At 46.0% G+C, this 17,866-nt stretch overlaps 1 protein-coding gene across 8 annotated transcripts in view; it reads right to left on the bottom strand.

Moving 5' to 3' along the window:
* The window catches only part of LOC122625354 (protein sidekick), a 64,981-nt gene that overhangs the window by 20,127 nt on the left and 26,988 nt on the right, over window positions 1-17,866 (bottom strand). For all 8 annotated transcript variants that reach the window (XR_006326548.1, XR_006326549.1, XM_043805473.1 and 5 more), the window contains exons 3-4: window positions 7,501-7,635; window positions 739-915 (exon numbers count right to left, since the gene is read on the bottom strand). Coding sequence is in view for 6 of the 8 variants with exons in the window: in XM_043805473.1 (XP_043661408.1) it covers window positions 739-915; window positions 7,501-7,635 (312 nt within the window). In the remaining 2 variants the exon portion in view is untranslated. The remainder of the gene's footprint in view (window positions 1-738; window positions 916-7,500; window positions 7,636-17,866) is intronic.

The raw sequence follows: 17,866 nt of genomic DNA, 5'->3' as shown, positions 1-17,866 counted from the left end.
ACGCTTGGGCGATGGCATAATGGAGGTCTCATGCTTCTCACGTCGAGAGCTCGATTTATTAGGTTCAAGTAGTGGCACACTCTCACGCAGGGCTCAAGTGTCACTCACACTTGCTTGTCTAATTGTTCGTTGCATCTCCACACTCACCCGGTGACCTTAGCTCCCAACCCCCCAACCCTTCCCACCCTCCTCCGTTTCCACGTTCTGTGCCCGTTGTAATTAAGTTCGCATTAAATAAAAATTAGCAGCTAAATGATTATCACCACTTCATGTGACAGCCGTTTGAGCCGTTTGATTTGTACTCCACCTAGGAAACCCCTTAGATTAGATTCTACTGAAATAAATTAACTTTCCGATCAAATGTAAATAACTTCCATCGAAGGGATGAGCAAAGCCCATTGCCTCACATGATTAATTACGACTGCGACCATAATAGCCCTTTGGGAAACATTGCTCCTCAGTACGAGTATGCTAGTTAATGTGGAATACAGATTAAAGAGCTGCAATAAGCCAGCATTGAATTTCGTTAATTTTTCGTTTAATTGGTAACTCGAACTCGTGAAACCATCCCGGGAATATCTCGAATTTCCGAGCCTCCAAGTATCTATATCCCAACTCCTCACTGCCTTTGATGATGTGCGTAATTGTGGACGTATGGGGATGTACGAATGTGCCCCGCAGGACTTCGACTCCTTAACCCCAAATGCCACCCCATGTCGGTGTTATTGGTGTACTTACAGGCCACGACGACGTCGCTCTTTTCGCTGAATATGGATCCGGCATCGTTCCTGGCGATGCACTGATAGCTGCCCGCATCCTCACGCCGGGTGCTGTGGAACCGGTAGAACTGGCTGGATGAGAAGTCGCCCACGGGGACGCCGTCCTTCAGCCATCGGTATGTGGGCTGCGGGTATCCTGGAGAGGCAAGAAATGTACAGAGGGAGAGCTTTAATAAGTATTATTCTCAAGGGTATGGGCAGGGTATCTCGTGTGTACCACTAAGCCGCAGCTTTATTTCCTTGCTGTTCAGTTGGCGGAACAGTGTTTAAATGAAGGTATTAAATGTGTATTTGTTGGTCCACTGAAACCGTATATGTGCGTATTATTATTTTATATTTTAAGTAATTAACGATGAAGCAACAGGAGCCGTTTCGCATATATGTGCATATGTATATGGTCCATGGTGTCTAATTGCATGTTTATTACTTTTCAGCGGCCATTAATTGCAATGCATCCCCGACACTTTTGCATTTAAATTGCATGCTTGTCAGGATTGGCTGCCAAGCTAAATAAAGGGAAATAAACGCCAAGACGCCAGGGCTTCTGGGACGGAGCGATGCATACAGGAGCACAGCATGGCATATAGAGACTATAGAGGGCCACTCTGATTTCAGTGCTGCTGCCGAGCATTTAAATTAAAGTTGATTTATATGACCACCCTCCTGACCGCCTCTCATCTCACTCACTCGCAGACCGGACTCTGGCCAAACTCCCTTTGCGAAATGGAATTGCAATTGGAATGGCTAAACAAAAATTACATGTGACCCAAGGGGCGGGGAGCAAGGGCGGCTGCTGAACTAAATGAAAGTCTGAATAAAATATGCGATTCGCCTAACTGACCAGGATGCAACACATCACAGGACCGAGCCAGCCGAACGGGAGCAGACGGATTGGATTGGATTGGATGGGACTGGATGGCCGGAGGCCGAAATCCTAGAGCGAGAAGTCACCCCAGCTCCATTCCCATTTCCATCCCCAGTCGAAAATCCTGGCGGGGCCATCAACGCCTTTGCAAAGAGTTTATGTTGGGGACCTGGACTCATGAAGGCATTGGGATGCGATGGATGGATGGATGGATGGATGTAATATCGCATACCCTGTGCTGAAGGCCTTCTGAACCTTGATTGCCAGCGATGTTGAATCAAAAGAATACATTTCAAATATCCACTTTCAAATTTTAAAGCGACCACTGAGATTTCGTGCTAATATTTGAGTTTTTAAAGAACCTTCTGGCTTGATGACTGCATTATACCAACATACCCCGGCTATTTATGGGTAGCAACGAGTAGCCAAACGTGGCCAATGGCATTGCAATTCACTTCATTCAGTTTGCAGACAAAATCGAATTGAGCCGAGTTAGAAGCGAAACTGGAAACTACCAGTTGAGAACGGGAATCAACTTGAGAATAGGGCGTCCAAGGGTGGAGGAAAGCCGAGAGTGCGGAGAAGGCTGGGGAAGGGGGGCGAAGAGGGGAGAAGACAGTGGAAAGTTTCCCAAGTGTTGGCCAAAAAAATAGGGGAAATTCGAAAGCGCAAGAAAGCTTAAGAAGGAAAGACGGAAGAAAAAAGTTACATGGACGGAGGACGGAGGACAAAAAGGCAAAAGTCTGTGTGAGCATTTTGGGCAATGACGCCGCTATAAAATTACAATTTGGGGAATTGTAAACCAAATGCACACAGTCACACATATGGTCGCAAGGACGAACACTCATATGATCGCACACACACTCACACTCGCACTCACACTCGCACATCTGAGCCAAGTTAGTCAACATTAAAAAAGCCAAGGAAGCGAAATGTGCCAGCGATGGGAAGAGGGGGGATTTGGGGGGGAATGGTCATTGAGCGTTGTGTGTGTGTGTAATGAGTTTTAAATAACTAAACTAACAAAAATCCTTTAAGCCCGAGCCACTTCAAGTCTCTGTCACTACCAAAAATTGCCATAAAGCAAAGGGAAGGCAAATACTCTAAGCAGATCAAAGAAACAGACAAAGGCAAAGGGAAAGGGAAGGGAAGGGGAAAGGAAGAGCAAGAAAGGAAGCTAAAGACGGAGAAATTCACATTCTCTTGGGATTGTCAGACAGTCAAATTGGAAAAAGGCTCTTGTAAACCGAATGGGAAATGGAATTGACAGACCGCAAATTCATTAAAAAGAATGCAAATTTCATTTGCCAGCCGCAAAAAAGTAGGAGAAATGATTGCAAAAGGGATGCCTACACTCAATCGCTTAAACGAAGCTTTTTTATCCATTACTTGGCATTTTCATAAAATAGCCATTTTCTTTGCAACCCATAAAAGTGTCGTGCACTTTATTTTACCCTCGGCAAAACGGGCAACAAGTCATCACCATATTCCCGTGGCTTTTTCCTTGTGGCTTGCAGCACAACAGCCGAATGCCATTCACTCAGTCAGCCAGCCAGCCAGTCAGCCAGCCAGTCAGTCAGTCAATCAGTCAATCAGTTAGGCAATCAATCAATCAGTCAGTTAGTGTGTCTAAGCGAGCCCAACTGCATACAAATAAATTTAATAAACAGGCAACGCAATGAAACAAATTGCATTTGTATGTGCAGAGGGGATCCCCCTTCCCGTTCCCGTTCCGCAAAGCGGAAATTGTTTGATTTGTGGCCAGGGCAAATCCGTCGAAAGGCCCACGAAATCAATTGGGTTTAAGAATAGTGCACTGCCAGTTGTGTGGGGTGCAGGGAGCGGGGTGCAGGATGCGGAATGCAGGATGTAGGACGCAGGATGTAGATGCAGGATATGGGGAGACGGAAGAGCAGCCCAGTCATAACTCCAGTTTAAACGTCCGGACCATCGGCATTTGCCTAGCGCACTCTTTGCTCTGCGCTGTGGCCCCAAAGTCAATTCGCCAATCCGTCGACCTAGACTCTCGCCCCCAGAGAACTCCGATGGACTCATCCTGGCCTAAGCCAAAAACCAAAAACCAAAGACACAAAAAACCCGCGCTCTGTGTGCATCCCTTTGTGATTTCAGCCACTTTCCGCTGGATTTTACTTCAGCAGAGGCATAGCAGGTATTTATGTGGACCTTTAAAGCGTGATTCTAGCCAAAATCTACCGACATACAAGTACCTACGAGATATAAGGAAGTTTTTCGAACTTAATTACGTTACGTTTGGCTCTGTTCCTCTGCCTTTTGGGATCTCGTGAGTGTGTGCAAGTGTAAGTTTCTGAAGTTTTTGTTGAGGCACTTGAAGCAAAGTAAACATTAAGAGTGCCTGGAGGCTTTTTCCCTTTGTCGCCGCTGCACTTTTCAGCTGCACATTTCCCTTTGATGCATTTCTCGCCCCCACTTGCACATTTCGTCACTCTCTCCGCTCCATTCTCTAAGATTTTTGTTTACTACTCGCACCGCAAAAGAACAGGAATAACACAGCGGCAAATTGGTTGATTAAAGAAATGTATCTTCTGCACACGGTGCGGTGCACTGGGAGAAATGGTAGCTAGGACATGCATCTTCGGGATGCATTGTGCTCCTATTTTGGTAGTTGTACGTACATTCTGGTATGTACATCTCAAATAAGCATTCCAGAAATTCGATCCTGTTCCAAATAGTTACGCCACTTTTCATTATCTGCAAGCGGCATTGTGCATTCTGTGTGCTGTCGCTGCAGCGAGGCGTTCGTCCTTAAGTAAACACAATATTCTTGATGCTTTCTCCTATCGGTTTGCATCAATTTCTTCTCTTTCTCAACTTTTTCTCGGTTCTCGGTTCTCAATTCCAGGAATACTTTGTGTGCCGATGCCTGTTCTACATCTGTATGTATGTGCATATGAATGTACATATGTACACACATGCCAGGCATCCATTCCTGCTGCACAACACATTAGGCAAAGCCATCCACTTCAGCCTAAATGACGACACGAGTTCCATATCGCTCACTCTTTCTCTAGGCCGCCTTCTTCTTCTTCTGCTTCTGCTACTTCTTCTTCTTCTTCTTCCTCTCCTCCTGGGAGCAAACAACGGGCTTACGGCAGCGGGAGGGGAAGTGTGGGTAGGGGGGTGGTGAAATGGGGTATAAATAAAAATTGCGACAAAAAGCTGCCAGCAAAAACAATAGTTTGCAATTTTTCAGTTTACCTCCACCTCCTCGTGCATCTTAAAGTTTTCCCTCTCACTTTTCCCTGCGCAGCAGCAGAGTGAAGAAGCTGGGAAAAGTGCACCGAAAGAAATGCATTCGAAGTTCAAACTTACGCCACTTTCAGCGTGACTCGGAGACGGACACGGACACGGTCACGGATTTGGGACAGTTTTTGCGAGGAAAGGTCGCGCTTGGGGAGACGACTACTAATCAGAAATCATGTCTTGTTTTCACTGTACAACGGAAAATTAAGGGAAATTCTTGAGCCACGCACGTTTCTGCCGAGTGTGTGTGTGTGTGTGTGTGTGTGTGTGTCGTGGAAATGCTCGCCAATCCCTCTACTTTGCTTTGCTTTCTTCTACAAATGCGTTTCTTTTTGTCTCTTTCCTTGTTTTTTTGCGCTGCTCCTCCTTGTTCAACACATGTTGGACCTGCAGCACTGCCACTAAAAACAACTTTGGCGGCTTTTGTTGTTGCCGGAGAAGTCTTTGTTGCAAGTGAATGCGCTACATTTGCGAGGCAGCCCGAGAAGAAAGGGAGAAGAAAGGGAGAAGACGACGACGCAGGCGAAGAAGAAGCCACATTCTCCATTCTCCGTTCTCCATTCACTCGGTGTTTATTTTTCCTAGCCAGCTCCCTTGCTCCACCTAGTGCCTAGTGCCTGGTGCCTCGGCCTCATCGCATTTCATTTTGTTGGCCAGAAACAATTCCACACACATTTAGCTTAGCTCTTGCACCACTGCCATCATACCCCTGAAGTTCTCCCAGTGGGGTATATTAGTTGGGTCTCTCTGGTAGCTGTTCCCAGTAGCCACGCTTCTATTTTCCGACTTCTCCCACTTCTGCAGGGCATTCCTATGGCTTCAATTCGAAGGACCTAGCTCATAGACCAGGAGCTAGTGTTGTTTTCACGATTGCCGCCGCACAAAACGCGAACAAACGCGGACGAAAGCCTGAGCCAAGATGAGATGGCATCGGATGCAGGACGACGACGGCGAGAAATGAGATGGGGGATGGGCGATGGGAGATGAGAGATGGGGAACTTGTTTTGCTGGAGGGTCCCGATTCCTCCATGGCTACGAAAGAACTTGCAGCCAAAACACTGAAAAGGTGGGAGGCAACCTTCTGCGTAGGCATAATACCCCCACCCACCATATATCTGTGCATAAACTATCGCGGGAAGTGTTTTGTTGAGTGTGGAGTGGGGAGAGGGTAGAGGGGAGTGGGGAGGGGGAGTGTAGTCAGGGGAAGAGATGACAGCTAAAACCGCCAAAGTGACTGAAAGCGCGAACGTTGCGGCATGTGTGACAACGCCAAGGAGCAGCTAAAGTGATTTGCATTTGTTTTCAAGCTCCTTCTATTTTTCCATCCTTTTTCTTCTCTTTTTTTTTTTCTTTTTTTGGGCAGCTTATGCAAAGTGCACGGCTCTCGTGCGTCGCTGCATAGATCCCCATAAATGCGCACAACAACAAAAACCAAAACAAAAACACAGATGCTGTGGCATGTGTGGGCTCCGTGTTGTGTGTTTTCCGCTCAAATGTGCATCAAAATGCTGACGACAACTCAGAGCATTGGGGAGCCCTCTCAAAAGGCCAAAAAAGCAACTACGATTATCGCCGACTCCCCGCACTTTCCTTCAGCACAGTAACAGAACAGTAACAGTAAAAGTGGGGTAGCTGATAGTCGAGACACACGTACGTATGTAGCGTGTGCCCTTTTCGGACAATTCCGATTATGTTGGAGAATATATCGCCACCAGGTTTGGCAAACCAAACAAAGACTCTCTTAAGAATAATTTACGTGGTCCGACACTCGGCAAGGGCATTAAAAACAAGATCGAACCAGAGAACAGAGACTGCACAGTAAGCCATAACACATTTTTTCCGCTCAAATTCGGGAAGGAGCCATGTGTAACCGATACTCCCACCTGTCAAATGCAGGAGGCGTTACGAAGGAAGCATTACGTGAGCCTGGGAGCCTGAGAACTCGGGAGCTTGGGAGCTTGGTAGCTTGGGAGCCTGGGTCCCTGGACTTTGGGCACGTCCCAAAGCGCTCAAAGGATTACACGACGACCGCCTGGGAACGGGAGTGGGAGTGGGTGTGGCACCTGGGCAAAAAAGAGCCTCGGTGGGGGGAAACCTGATAAAAGTTATTGTTTTTCTACTTCATTATCTTTCAAAAGCGCGTGCGAAAGCAGGAGACGAGAAATGTTTTCGTTTATGGTTTCGTTTTACACTTTCTTGGCTTTTAGCTTAGCTGTCAGGCGATTCGAGGCACAAGTGCTGTGGGCTGTGTGTTGAAGGCCGAAGGAACAACGGAGGAGCAACGAAGGCAGGTGACAGATGGGGGTATGATAATTCCGCTCCCATTGGGCATTGTGTCTGACACGCCCAGACGATGACACGCCGCCATCTGCGACTTCTGTGCATGAGCTTGTCATAGTTTGTTCAATAAACAATAAACAATTAACTGATTTTTGTTTATCCCCGCCTATAATAGCTCAGTTAAAGGTAATGGGGTTCTGGTCTGTAAGCCTCGTTGATGAGCTGCTACTCCTCTCCCTCCTTCTCCACTGTTATAACACTTCTTTATTAATGATATTATGTTTCTTCACTTACCCAGCGCATGACACTGGAGTATCTTGGTGCTGCCCTCGCTGACAATCGACCCCGATGACGATGGATGCGTGGTGAATCGCGGGGCTTGGAGCTGCTGCTGCTGCACGACGGAGTTCTGCTGCTGTAGATTGGCATCTGCAAATGGAAAAAAGCGAAAGACTCTTTAGCATCAAGCCATCCAAAAGTAGTAATTATAAAACATACAAGTTTAAGCGGGTTTCCTTTAAAGCATCGCAGCCCAAAACATTTTCCAGGTACAGTGCAGCACTTGTACAGCTTTAGGATAACACCGAAAGGTTTGCGAATGGAAAATGCTTGATTTATGGCAGCGGAAAATACGTAGCAACCTGAACCCGCTGTAATATATAACCAATCTACGGGGATACAGCCACCCAAACAGGCAAGATCGATTCGATTGCACTTGAATTTTTCCCCTTTCTGTACATTTTTTGTGGTGTACTCTTTCGGGTTTGGCTTAGAGAAAACTGAGCTTGCAGCCGAAAATACGGCATTATGGCAGGGACAAAACAACAATGGAAAGCATGTTAAATAAATAAACGCTTTTAAATAGTTTTTCTGCATAAATAAAAAGTACATAGAACACATTTTCCATAAACTGTGTTTTTATTTAATTTGGCCACGCAAATCGAACCCGAAACTAAAATCGAGAAGCTCAGTTCACGAGTTCACAAGTTAAACAAAACAAAAGGCACTGGAATATATGGTTTACAAATCGAATGCCTGAAGGCCTTCGGTCAGAAATTCTAATGTGGTTTTCCTAAAACAACAGAATTTAATAGTTCTGCAGTGCTGTTTGCTCTGCAGTGCTTCACTTCCGTTCAAAGTTGAGGATAACCCCAAGAATGACAGAATACTCGGTTCAACTTCTAATGTTCATGCGTATATGGTTGCCAATGGGAGATATAGTAGCTATAATACAGCGATATAAAAGTCGCTTTCAAAGGCGAACAAATTTGCACTCAAACGGTAATTGCGCGTGAGTGCTGCATTTGGAAACTCTCATTGCTGGTGGCACATTCTGGATATCTGAATATCTGGATAGATAACGACATATGCATGAGTAACTGGCTTCACTCGTTTGCAGCTAGCAATAAACAATACAATTTAAATGGCATGCATTGACATTCCACAGACAAAACATCAAAGCAATCTGCCCGTGAATCATTCGGGTCTTCAAGCACACCGTTTGCACTACCGGAATGGTTAAAAACTGGGTAATGAGTTCAAATCGCATGAAGTTGATGGCTTATTAAAGGTATGTTGTACAAAATAGGGCCATCTTTAACTGACATGTAAACATATTCAGTGGTTTTCGAATGAGCACGAAGACGAACACGCACTGGTGCATTCCGAGCCACTTGATTGTGTTCTCAGCAAAAGCAAAGCTGTACTTCTAATTCCACTGAAGAAGCATCTCTAAACCGCTGAGGATACCAATCAACTGGTCAGTTTGAGCTTTTTGCACTCGCACAGCTTCTTGATCTTTGTCGTTGATTTCCATGGCGATGATGATGATTTGGTCCGGAGTTTGCCAGTGGGTGCTGCTGGTGTGTGTGCGAGTGTGTGCGAGTGTGTGCTCTGCCACTTCACTGTTTACTGTTGCCGTGTTGCCCTGCCGTTGCCTGTTGTTCTTACTGTGGAGCCCTTGTTTGGTTTCAGGCCGAGTCAATGACGCTTTAGCCACAGGCCACCGATGCCCCATTGGCGTTGAGGTGATGACTAACAGTCTATGGGACACTGGGCCAAAATGCGGATCGAATCGGAATTAGATCACAAATATATCTGTTTCTTATTATGAGATGATATTTCTGAGCATATCAGCAAAGTTAATGTTGATTTTTCATATCCTTGGTGCCAATGTGTGCAGCAATGCTACCAGCGTTTTAATGCATGTATAAATACCAAATGCATACGATTTGCCATCTGTTTACTTGCAACCGCAACATTCTCTCGGTGCTTCAGTGGCAGCTGCCCCAATGTAAGTTGGCCAGCTATCAAACTAAGCAGGCGTTAAATTGCCATCATCGAGGGGAGGTGGACATGGAAATAGAAGTGGCAACGACAAAGGTGTTTGGGTGGCAGAGGGTCGGCTGATGATTGGCGAAAGCAGGTGGGGAACGTGGCAGGTGGCATGTGGCATGGGGCAGGTGGGGAACAAAGCGAGGTGCACGGGCGGCTGTGGAATCTCCACGTGGCTGTGTCTCTTGCACACCCTTCGCCGAAGGGGTTTCCTTTGCTTCGGTCAGCACTGGGGCACATATGGATATGGGCCGCCCTTTGGCTTTTGTGGTTTTCTGCGCCTGCGCAGCCCACAGAGAATGCCAAATTCCATTTTGCATGGCTTCTCCGCATATCGGACATTCGATATGCTGGTGTGCAGTGGGGCAGCCTTCCTCCTGCTGCAGCTTCTTCTGCACATAGTCGCTGCTATAAAGACTTTAAGTGCACAGGGAAAATGATCCTAATGTAGACAGCGGCGCTTTTAATCTTTACATATCAATCACTCACATTCAAACGTCTTGCGCGCATTTGTTGTATGTATGGCGAAAGTAAGGTCGCGATTAATTTGCGTTTTTTATAGCAGTTTCCTTTTTTCTCTTCCTGTCAGCTGGCACTTATTAGCGATGCGTTTAATTTGCAACACGCACCGAAGTGCTGCAGGTTGGCAGGAAACTGTGTCAGTCCCCGACTCGCAGCGACACGCAGCATGCAACACATGCACGCTGCACGCAGCACGCAGCAATTGCAGCCACTAAAGCAAACCCGCAGCAGCAGCCGCCTCGGCTTTTGTTGCTGCAATTGTTTGCCCAATGATGCAAAACACACACACTTTCACACACATTCACACACTTTCACACACAGGCAACCAAGCGACTGGAATCCTGCACCGGCAGCGGCAGCGGCACTCACAGGACACCCAAGTACTGTAACTTCCTCATGCGGCAACTCAAGTTAATGATAAAACAGACACATGCTGCTTATGCTGGCTATAGCTATAGCCACAGCCATAGCTATCGGGTTCAAGAGGGCGCGTTTCTGGGCGGTCTCCTCGGGGTCAGGTCAGGTCGCCCCTTCAGAGGCGAGAAAGACCCTAAAACACATGCACACATGTACCGGACTTAAATCTGATATCATTTTGCACAAGCACACAGGAAGATGCAACGTGGCATGTTGAGAGGTGTTTTGGGGGAACGTTGATATGCCTACATTCACTGGTCTGTGGTTCCGATGCAAAAAATTGAATAATAGAACTTTTATAGTTTTAAATATCTTGAATACAAAATCCAAGCTGTTTCAACTCCAGTTTCCACTTGAAACACTTGAAAAGGATTCCTCACACACGAAACCTGAGCCAAAACCTGAGTCCGAAATATGGATGACTCGCACAGCATACTGATCAAGTTACATAGCAGTTTGTTCCAGTTTCTGACTATGATTTTCGTTGTTTGTTTCTTAAAGCGTGATCCGAATGCCCAGCTCGGTGGGGAGAGCCCCAGCGTCAATCATTCCGTTCCCTCTATTTGACCAGGGAATTTATCCAAATTTCCATTTCAGTCCGCATTCAACTTCCAGAGTCTCTCACCTAATTTTGATGTTGTCTGCACGCGGGACACGGCACATCAATCAAACTTTAGCCCGCACAAACAATTCAACTTGAGTTCGCTGGTTGAGCGTTTTCCCCTTTCCCCCTTTTCCACTTTTCCCCTTTTTCAGCTCTTTTTTCCGACACCTTTTAAGCCACATACTGGAAAATAGTTTCCAGAATGGTAAACTTACGAGTATAGATAAATTTGGTGTGGAGTGGTGGTTTCTGTTGCTAAACATTCTCTCGAAACAATTGGCGGCTTTCGTGTCGGAAATTCCGTATAAATCTGTGAGACCTTCTACTGCAAATTTGGCACTTCGTTACGGTAGCAAATATTTAAGGAACTATTACTAATTTATGCTAAATAGACCATAAACTCAATTATTGTCACATTCAAGTGGCATTCGGAATCCACAAAACCCTTATATGCGGCATGTCATCCATGTACATGGTAACGATCTCATTTGAGTTGGCTTCGCGTATACAAAACAAGAAAGGGACTGAGGATTAGGGGCCGCAGATTAATGGGCGGCAAATTTTCAATAATAATAGAAACCGTCACCCCAAAATAGTTTCCAGAGATGGGAACATTCGGTAATTATGGACTTCAACTGGCGTGCGGGGCGTGGTCGGTCCCCACGGGGGTTGTGGGCGATTTCCCTAGCCAAGAAGCGAATAATTTATTCAGAAAGTACTCGGCAGGGAGAACTGCTCCCCCAACTCTCGTTTCACCCGGCTAAAACCACATGTGACTTTAAATTACTTTTAGGCGCACTGTGGGAATGGGCGAGAGAACGAGAGGGTACATAGAGTGTTATTTATATATTCCCGCAGTGGAGTATATGAACATGAAATCGGAACCATACTTGGATTATTATTTGGAAGTTTTATCCCGTTTTTCCTATTGAAAGTGAAAGTGACTCCGTGGATTATGTTATGCATTTGCCATGCTCCTTACATTCAACCGGCCAGCTGCAATGGAACTCTTCTACTTCTACCATTTCCATTTAATTGCTCTGTCCAGCTGACGGTTTTGTCGTCCATCAAAAGGAGTTACCCCAAACACCCCACAAACAGTTCCCTATTCCGCGCGATAGTTTTATCTCTGCCAGCGTATTTTCCCCTGGTTTTCCCTTTCATACCCTTAGTTTCCGCAGCCAACAGACGTCGTTGACACGTCTCATAAATTTCATTGCTGTCGCTGCTCGTCCGCCTAATCCGCGTTACTTCCCTCTCTCTCGCCCAGGACGTCCCGTCCCTTTCTTCCGTGTCACGTGGAAAATTGCACTTATCACTTGTTCGTTGTTCGCTGTTCGGTGCTATTTGGTCATATTTCTCGCCCTCTCATCCCCGAATGAATACCTTAAATTCAGTCCGTGATTTTCCCTTTAATCCTCAGCGGGTGCGCTTACGCACGTAACACTGTACAAGGGCTTAAAAGTGGCCGGCGAATCAGAGGGGTTAGTGGGGATACAAGGGTTAAGTGGTGGGAGTGCCGGGGAATTAAGACAAAACTCAAACACTAATTCGCCAACCTAACTGACTTTGAACTGCTATCGCCGAAATACATGAAAAAACCATTCGGGAATCAATGAAGCCTGCAACCAAAAGACGATGGCGATCGACCGCGTTGGCGGTTGAAAATTGGGAGCGGACTTGGGAGTATCTGTGCAAAAGTTTCGAGTGCGACAAATGGGCAACTGAAAGGGCCTAAACAACAACAGACATGCAGTGAGGTGAAGGGAGTGTGGGGTGTGGGGTGTGGCAGCCAAACTATTAAAGTGACATCCTGGAAAACTCTTGGCACTTCAAGGGAAAGTCCGAGGCGAAAGGAGAAAGATAAAGGGGAAAAGGGGTAGCTGCTAGCTGGCTACATATATAGGCTCGAATGTTTGCCAAAAACTGTTCCACTCGACTGCGAATGGAAAAAACTCAGTGGAATTCGTACTATTGAAAGACAATGAAAAGAAGTTTCTATAAAAACCAAGTAGACACTTTAAAGCTACCCTTAAGGAAAATCGATTTTATTGTACACGAATGTGTAACTGCAATATGGTTAAATCATCACCATAGGTAATGAAATGTAATGATCACACGATCTATAGGCTATGCCACATGTACAGGCATGTGTGCCACTCAACTCGCCGAGCACTTGAGCCAGAGGGTTCAAGAAACTTAAGTTCGGAGATTATTGATTTTCACGTTGTTTTCCCTATCTTGTATTATTACTTGGCTGTGCCGCTTCCCTACGTATTTCCCTCGACTGCGATGCTGGCATTTAGTTTGTCATCGCACAGGAAAGTTTGGAGGAAGGAAATTCCGGGGTCACAGTTGGAAAAACATTCTTTGCGCTGACTTTGTTGCTGACCAAATGGCAAATGACAATTGGCCATCGATATTCGTTGTCCAGTCGTTGGGTTTTCTTGGCCAACTTGGAACATGGAACCTGAGCAAATTATCCCCCGAAAGATGTTTATTTGCCGTCTCTCTTCATAATGAATTCGAATAAAGTGCGCATCTTATGTTTTATGGCGATTATTACATATGTGTGCTCCTTTCTGTCCGCATAAACACCTTTTGTAAAGTGCTTGTATAGAGAGAACTTCTCGCTGCCAGGTAATTATTATTTTCCCATGTGCTTGAGATTTTTCACCTAACACAATGTACCTCGTTCGCCTCCGTATATTTCATTCTGCACTTTGCCTTCCTCTCACAGATTTGCATTCAAGCGATAATCACTTGTGAGGTGCAATTAAAACAAAAGTGAACTTTCCCAAGCTGCCGGTACATTTAGCCAAGGTATATTTTGTGCACCGAACCAGTTCGGTTATGTGCAACTCCGCCCCGCCGTAATTTCTCATCGCTGACTGAATTTTCACACAGGAAAACCCGTTTTCGGTTGCCTCTTTTCCGCTCCGTACACAGAAAGAAACACTTTCGATGCGATGGTGATGGTCAACTGGCTGAGTTTTCAACTCATTGGGTTTGGGTATCCTGTCACACAAAGCACACTGGTGTCTTAGTGTAATAATTCACTCTGGAAATTGTTTTCAAATAGTAACGAAACAGCGAGGTTCTTCAAGTCCAGTGTGTGCGCACGACGAAAAATGGGATGGCATGCAATATTCTCTTAGTAGACTCTAGCACACGGCCATTCTGCTCGAGCTTAGCCACCACGGCTGTCAAGCTGCTTTATCAGCGGTCGCAGCAGCTTCTGCAGCTCCTGTAGCTTCAGTAGCTTCAGTAGCTTCTGTAGTGGCTCCTCCTCAGCCTCCTTGCTTGGGTTTAAACTTTTCTGGCAAAGACTCTCACTCCCGGGCTCATTATGACCCACGATGGTGGTGGTAGTGGCGGTGGTGGTGGTGGCGGTGGCAACAATGCACCTGCCTGCGCGAAAGAAATATAAAGGAAAATATGTGGAACAGCACTGAAAATCCGCTAAGGAAAAGCAGCACAATTTGTGCCAAGCAACAACGGTGGCAACAACGGAAATCATTTGAGCATGAAGGACACACTCTGTATACGGATCGTATCTTCAAATTGCGCTAGGAAGCTCTTTCAGTTTCGTTTCATATTTTTCGGTACATTTCACTAATTTGAGGCCCCTCTAAAAATGCTGCCCCCTTACTATACTACTGTATATAGTATGACTAGTATGAAGGTTTAGAAGATGTGTGACTTGTGAAATGATTTAAAATGTTTCCCACACTTCCCTAGTTTATTCACTGCGGCATGTAGGCACTTCTAAGGAGCATCCAGGTGAACCTCACCTCACTCGCAATTTATGGGTACTTTGATGCGACTTAATAAACCCGGCGATGAATCGTCCGGGATTTGGGACGGAAGATGACGGAGTGGGTGGTGCGGAGCGGTGCGTGTTAAGAATAGAGGCAAGTTTCCAAGAAAAGGAAGTTCCTCCTGCTTTTCCTCTTTACGGGGCTGTGTTGTTTATTGCGCTTTTATTTTAATATGATTTCCCAGCAATTGTCATTGTGTGTTCGCTGTTGTTTGCCAGTGTTTTCGTTCCCTGCTTCCCCACTTCCCCACTTCTCCACTTTCCCACTTTACTTCCTCTTGCTTTTCCCAGACAACCAGACAACTAAACAACCATACAGCCATACAACCAGACAAGCTCTCAAAAAGCTGTCAGTGCTTCTTCGCTGGCAACACATGGAGCAACCTTTGCCATATTATTGGAAGTTACTTGGACTTGGACACGACATCTTGGCAACACGACACAGGGTCCGTCGGTGGAGGCGCCTCTTTTGGGCCTTGGAGTCTTCCCGTGTCTTCCCACTTGTACCTTAAGTAGTTCACTTTGAGTTCGTAGCTTCTCGGAATTATAAGTTAGATATAAATAAGTTTTAACTTCATTGTCGTTTGCTGACTTGTGTCTACTGTCTGTTCCTTTTTTTTTATTGTTCTTCAATCTGTATCTTCATTAATCAGGCTGGCTTTTCTGGACCTTTTGCAGCTGGTCCGCCATCTGTTGCTTCTCACGTTACGTAGCAGACAGAAAGAGTCAAATCAGCGGAAGAAAACAGCACAAAAGCAGTTCTATTTTTGGTAGGCCTCACCTTTGCCAATTTGCTATCATCTTGACAATGCATTCCATTGGCATGTCACCCATGCAAGGCGGCACAACCTCAGCATTCATGTGTGCCAATAGGGTTATCAGGGGAACTTCGTTTCTCATTTTGTTGCACTTGTTCGCTGCCCGTTATGACATTTTCATAACCTCGAAACTTTGCTCATTGTTCCGCCGAGCACCTTCTTCTCGTCCTCTCGTCTTGTCGTCTTGTTGTCTTCCGCAATCGCAATGGCAATCAAGGTCGCAAAAGGGGCTGGAAGAGGGTCCAAGTGGAAGACGAAGTTCGCCCGGCGAACAACAGTGGCAAGAACAACATAATTAGCGCATTTCCTTGCACTGTCAGCGACAGCTGCAGCTGCAGCATGGGAAGGCCAGAATGGGGGGGCTCCCCATCCGTGACTGAGGGGCGTGGATCCAGCCCCTTCTACGCCCCTGACGCCACTGACGCCACTGACTCCTTTTGCCACTTGAGAATGTCTGGCGCTTCAAACACGCACGCGTTTAAAGTGGAGAAACTTCCGCGGGAAGAAGTGAGATAACCCGACGTTGAAACAAAGCCAGACCAACCGTGGCACCAAAATATTGGTGATGGCAGCGTGAGACTACAATTATTGCATAGTTAGGGCGTCAGCAAACAGAAATCCGAGAGTAATGTCATTTAAATGCATTCAAGAACGTTCTAATAGTCTGCCGAAGTTATGATTTGGAACTTCCCTACCTAAACGATCCGAATATTGCCTCACTGAACTACTACAGTCGTAGGGCGTCTGTGCACCAGTGGATACCCGCATGAAATGTAAGCCCATCCTCTTCTTAATTTACGGTGCCTTTTCGTGTGCCAGTTGTTCTCTTGGTGCCTGACTATTATAATTAGGTTCTGCTGCCGCCGCCGAAGCGTAACACACACGCCCAAGAAACAGGGGGCACAGCTGATAGCTGATAGCTGTTGGCTGCTGGCTGACTGACAATTTAGAGCTCGATTAAACCCCACAATTTGAGACGCTCTCGTTGGACTCAGATTTCGCAGCCAAGATGGGAGCGCAGATTAGGGAGGTGGGGGTGTGAGGTCACCTGGCTAATCAAACAAATTGAAGCGAGCGAGAGGGAACTAGGCACATACAGCCATCAATCCGCAGCAGGGTTCCAGCTCCAGTTCGAGCTCCAGATCCAGCGCCAGCTCCAACCCGGCAAATGAGTGCCCCCAAATTGAAAAGAATTCAGCTTGGAGAGTCTCTCCTCGAGGCAATTGAGAAATGCAATAATGGTCAAGAGGGTTAGATAAATGAACGGGGGAAAACCGCTAATTGAGCAAAGCAATTTATTTTTACAAAACCCCCGAAGCAATCTTCTTGCCCTTCTCGCTCGCGCCCCCCATTGACATCATCCCCCATTCTACTCGCTCATGAAACTCGGGGCTTGGGGTTTGGGTTTGGGGTTTGGGATTGGGGCTTAGGGAAGAGGGATATAAAATGTCTAGTTTGGCAAATATTTATTTAAGTAATTGATTTAGGGCAATAAAGTTTGATTTCGAATTGCCAACAATATATTTCCTCTCCTGTTTTCCACCCACTTAGTTGTCAAATTCAAATCATTTCGCTCTCGCATTAAACCAATTTGCGAAATGCATCGTTTTTAGGATCCACGCCCCCTTTCTTGAACTCTTTTCCGCTGCCATCGTCGTTAAACCCAATGGCAATTGCTCCGGATTTACAAACAATTTTGTATTTTCATTATTGAAAACGCCGAGGCAAGCTAAGTTGATCAGGGGAGATGGAGATGGAAAATGGAGAATATTGGGGAATAATGGGGTTGGGGGAGGTGATGTTGCATCCGTTAATTTTCTCCTTCCCACTTCTCACCTCCCCCGACAGCCATTTTCTTATGCTTGCAGCCTGCTTCTTCTGCTTCCTTTGCTGCTGATGATGAAATCGTCTAAAAATGTTTTTGTTTATTCCCCCATTTTGATTACAACGAGGTTTTTATTGGGCGGGGGGAGATTTCGGATGAAGATGATGCCGCAACTGCAGCAACGGACTTCAGAAGTACAACAAGAAAGAAAGATACAATCCAGTATCTCGACTTTCCAATACCCGATGTCCGATCAAACTTTTTGGAAAGAACGACATCTGTTGATGATGTGCATTACAAACGTGAAAGCGCAATGAAAA

This window comes from Drosophila teissieri, chromosome X, assembly GCF_016746235.2.
Source record: "Drosophila teissieri strain GT53w chromosome X, Prin_Dtei_1.1, whole genome shotgun sequence".
Taxonomy (NCBI): domain Eukaryota; kingdom Metazoa; phylum Arthropoda; class Insecta; order Diptera; family Drosophilidae; genus Drosophila; species Drosophila teissieri.
This window is presented reverse-complemented; position numbering and strand designations above follow the sequence as displayed.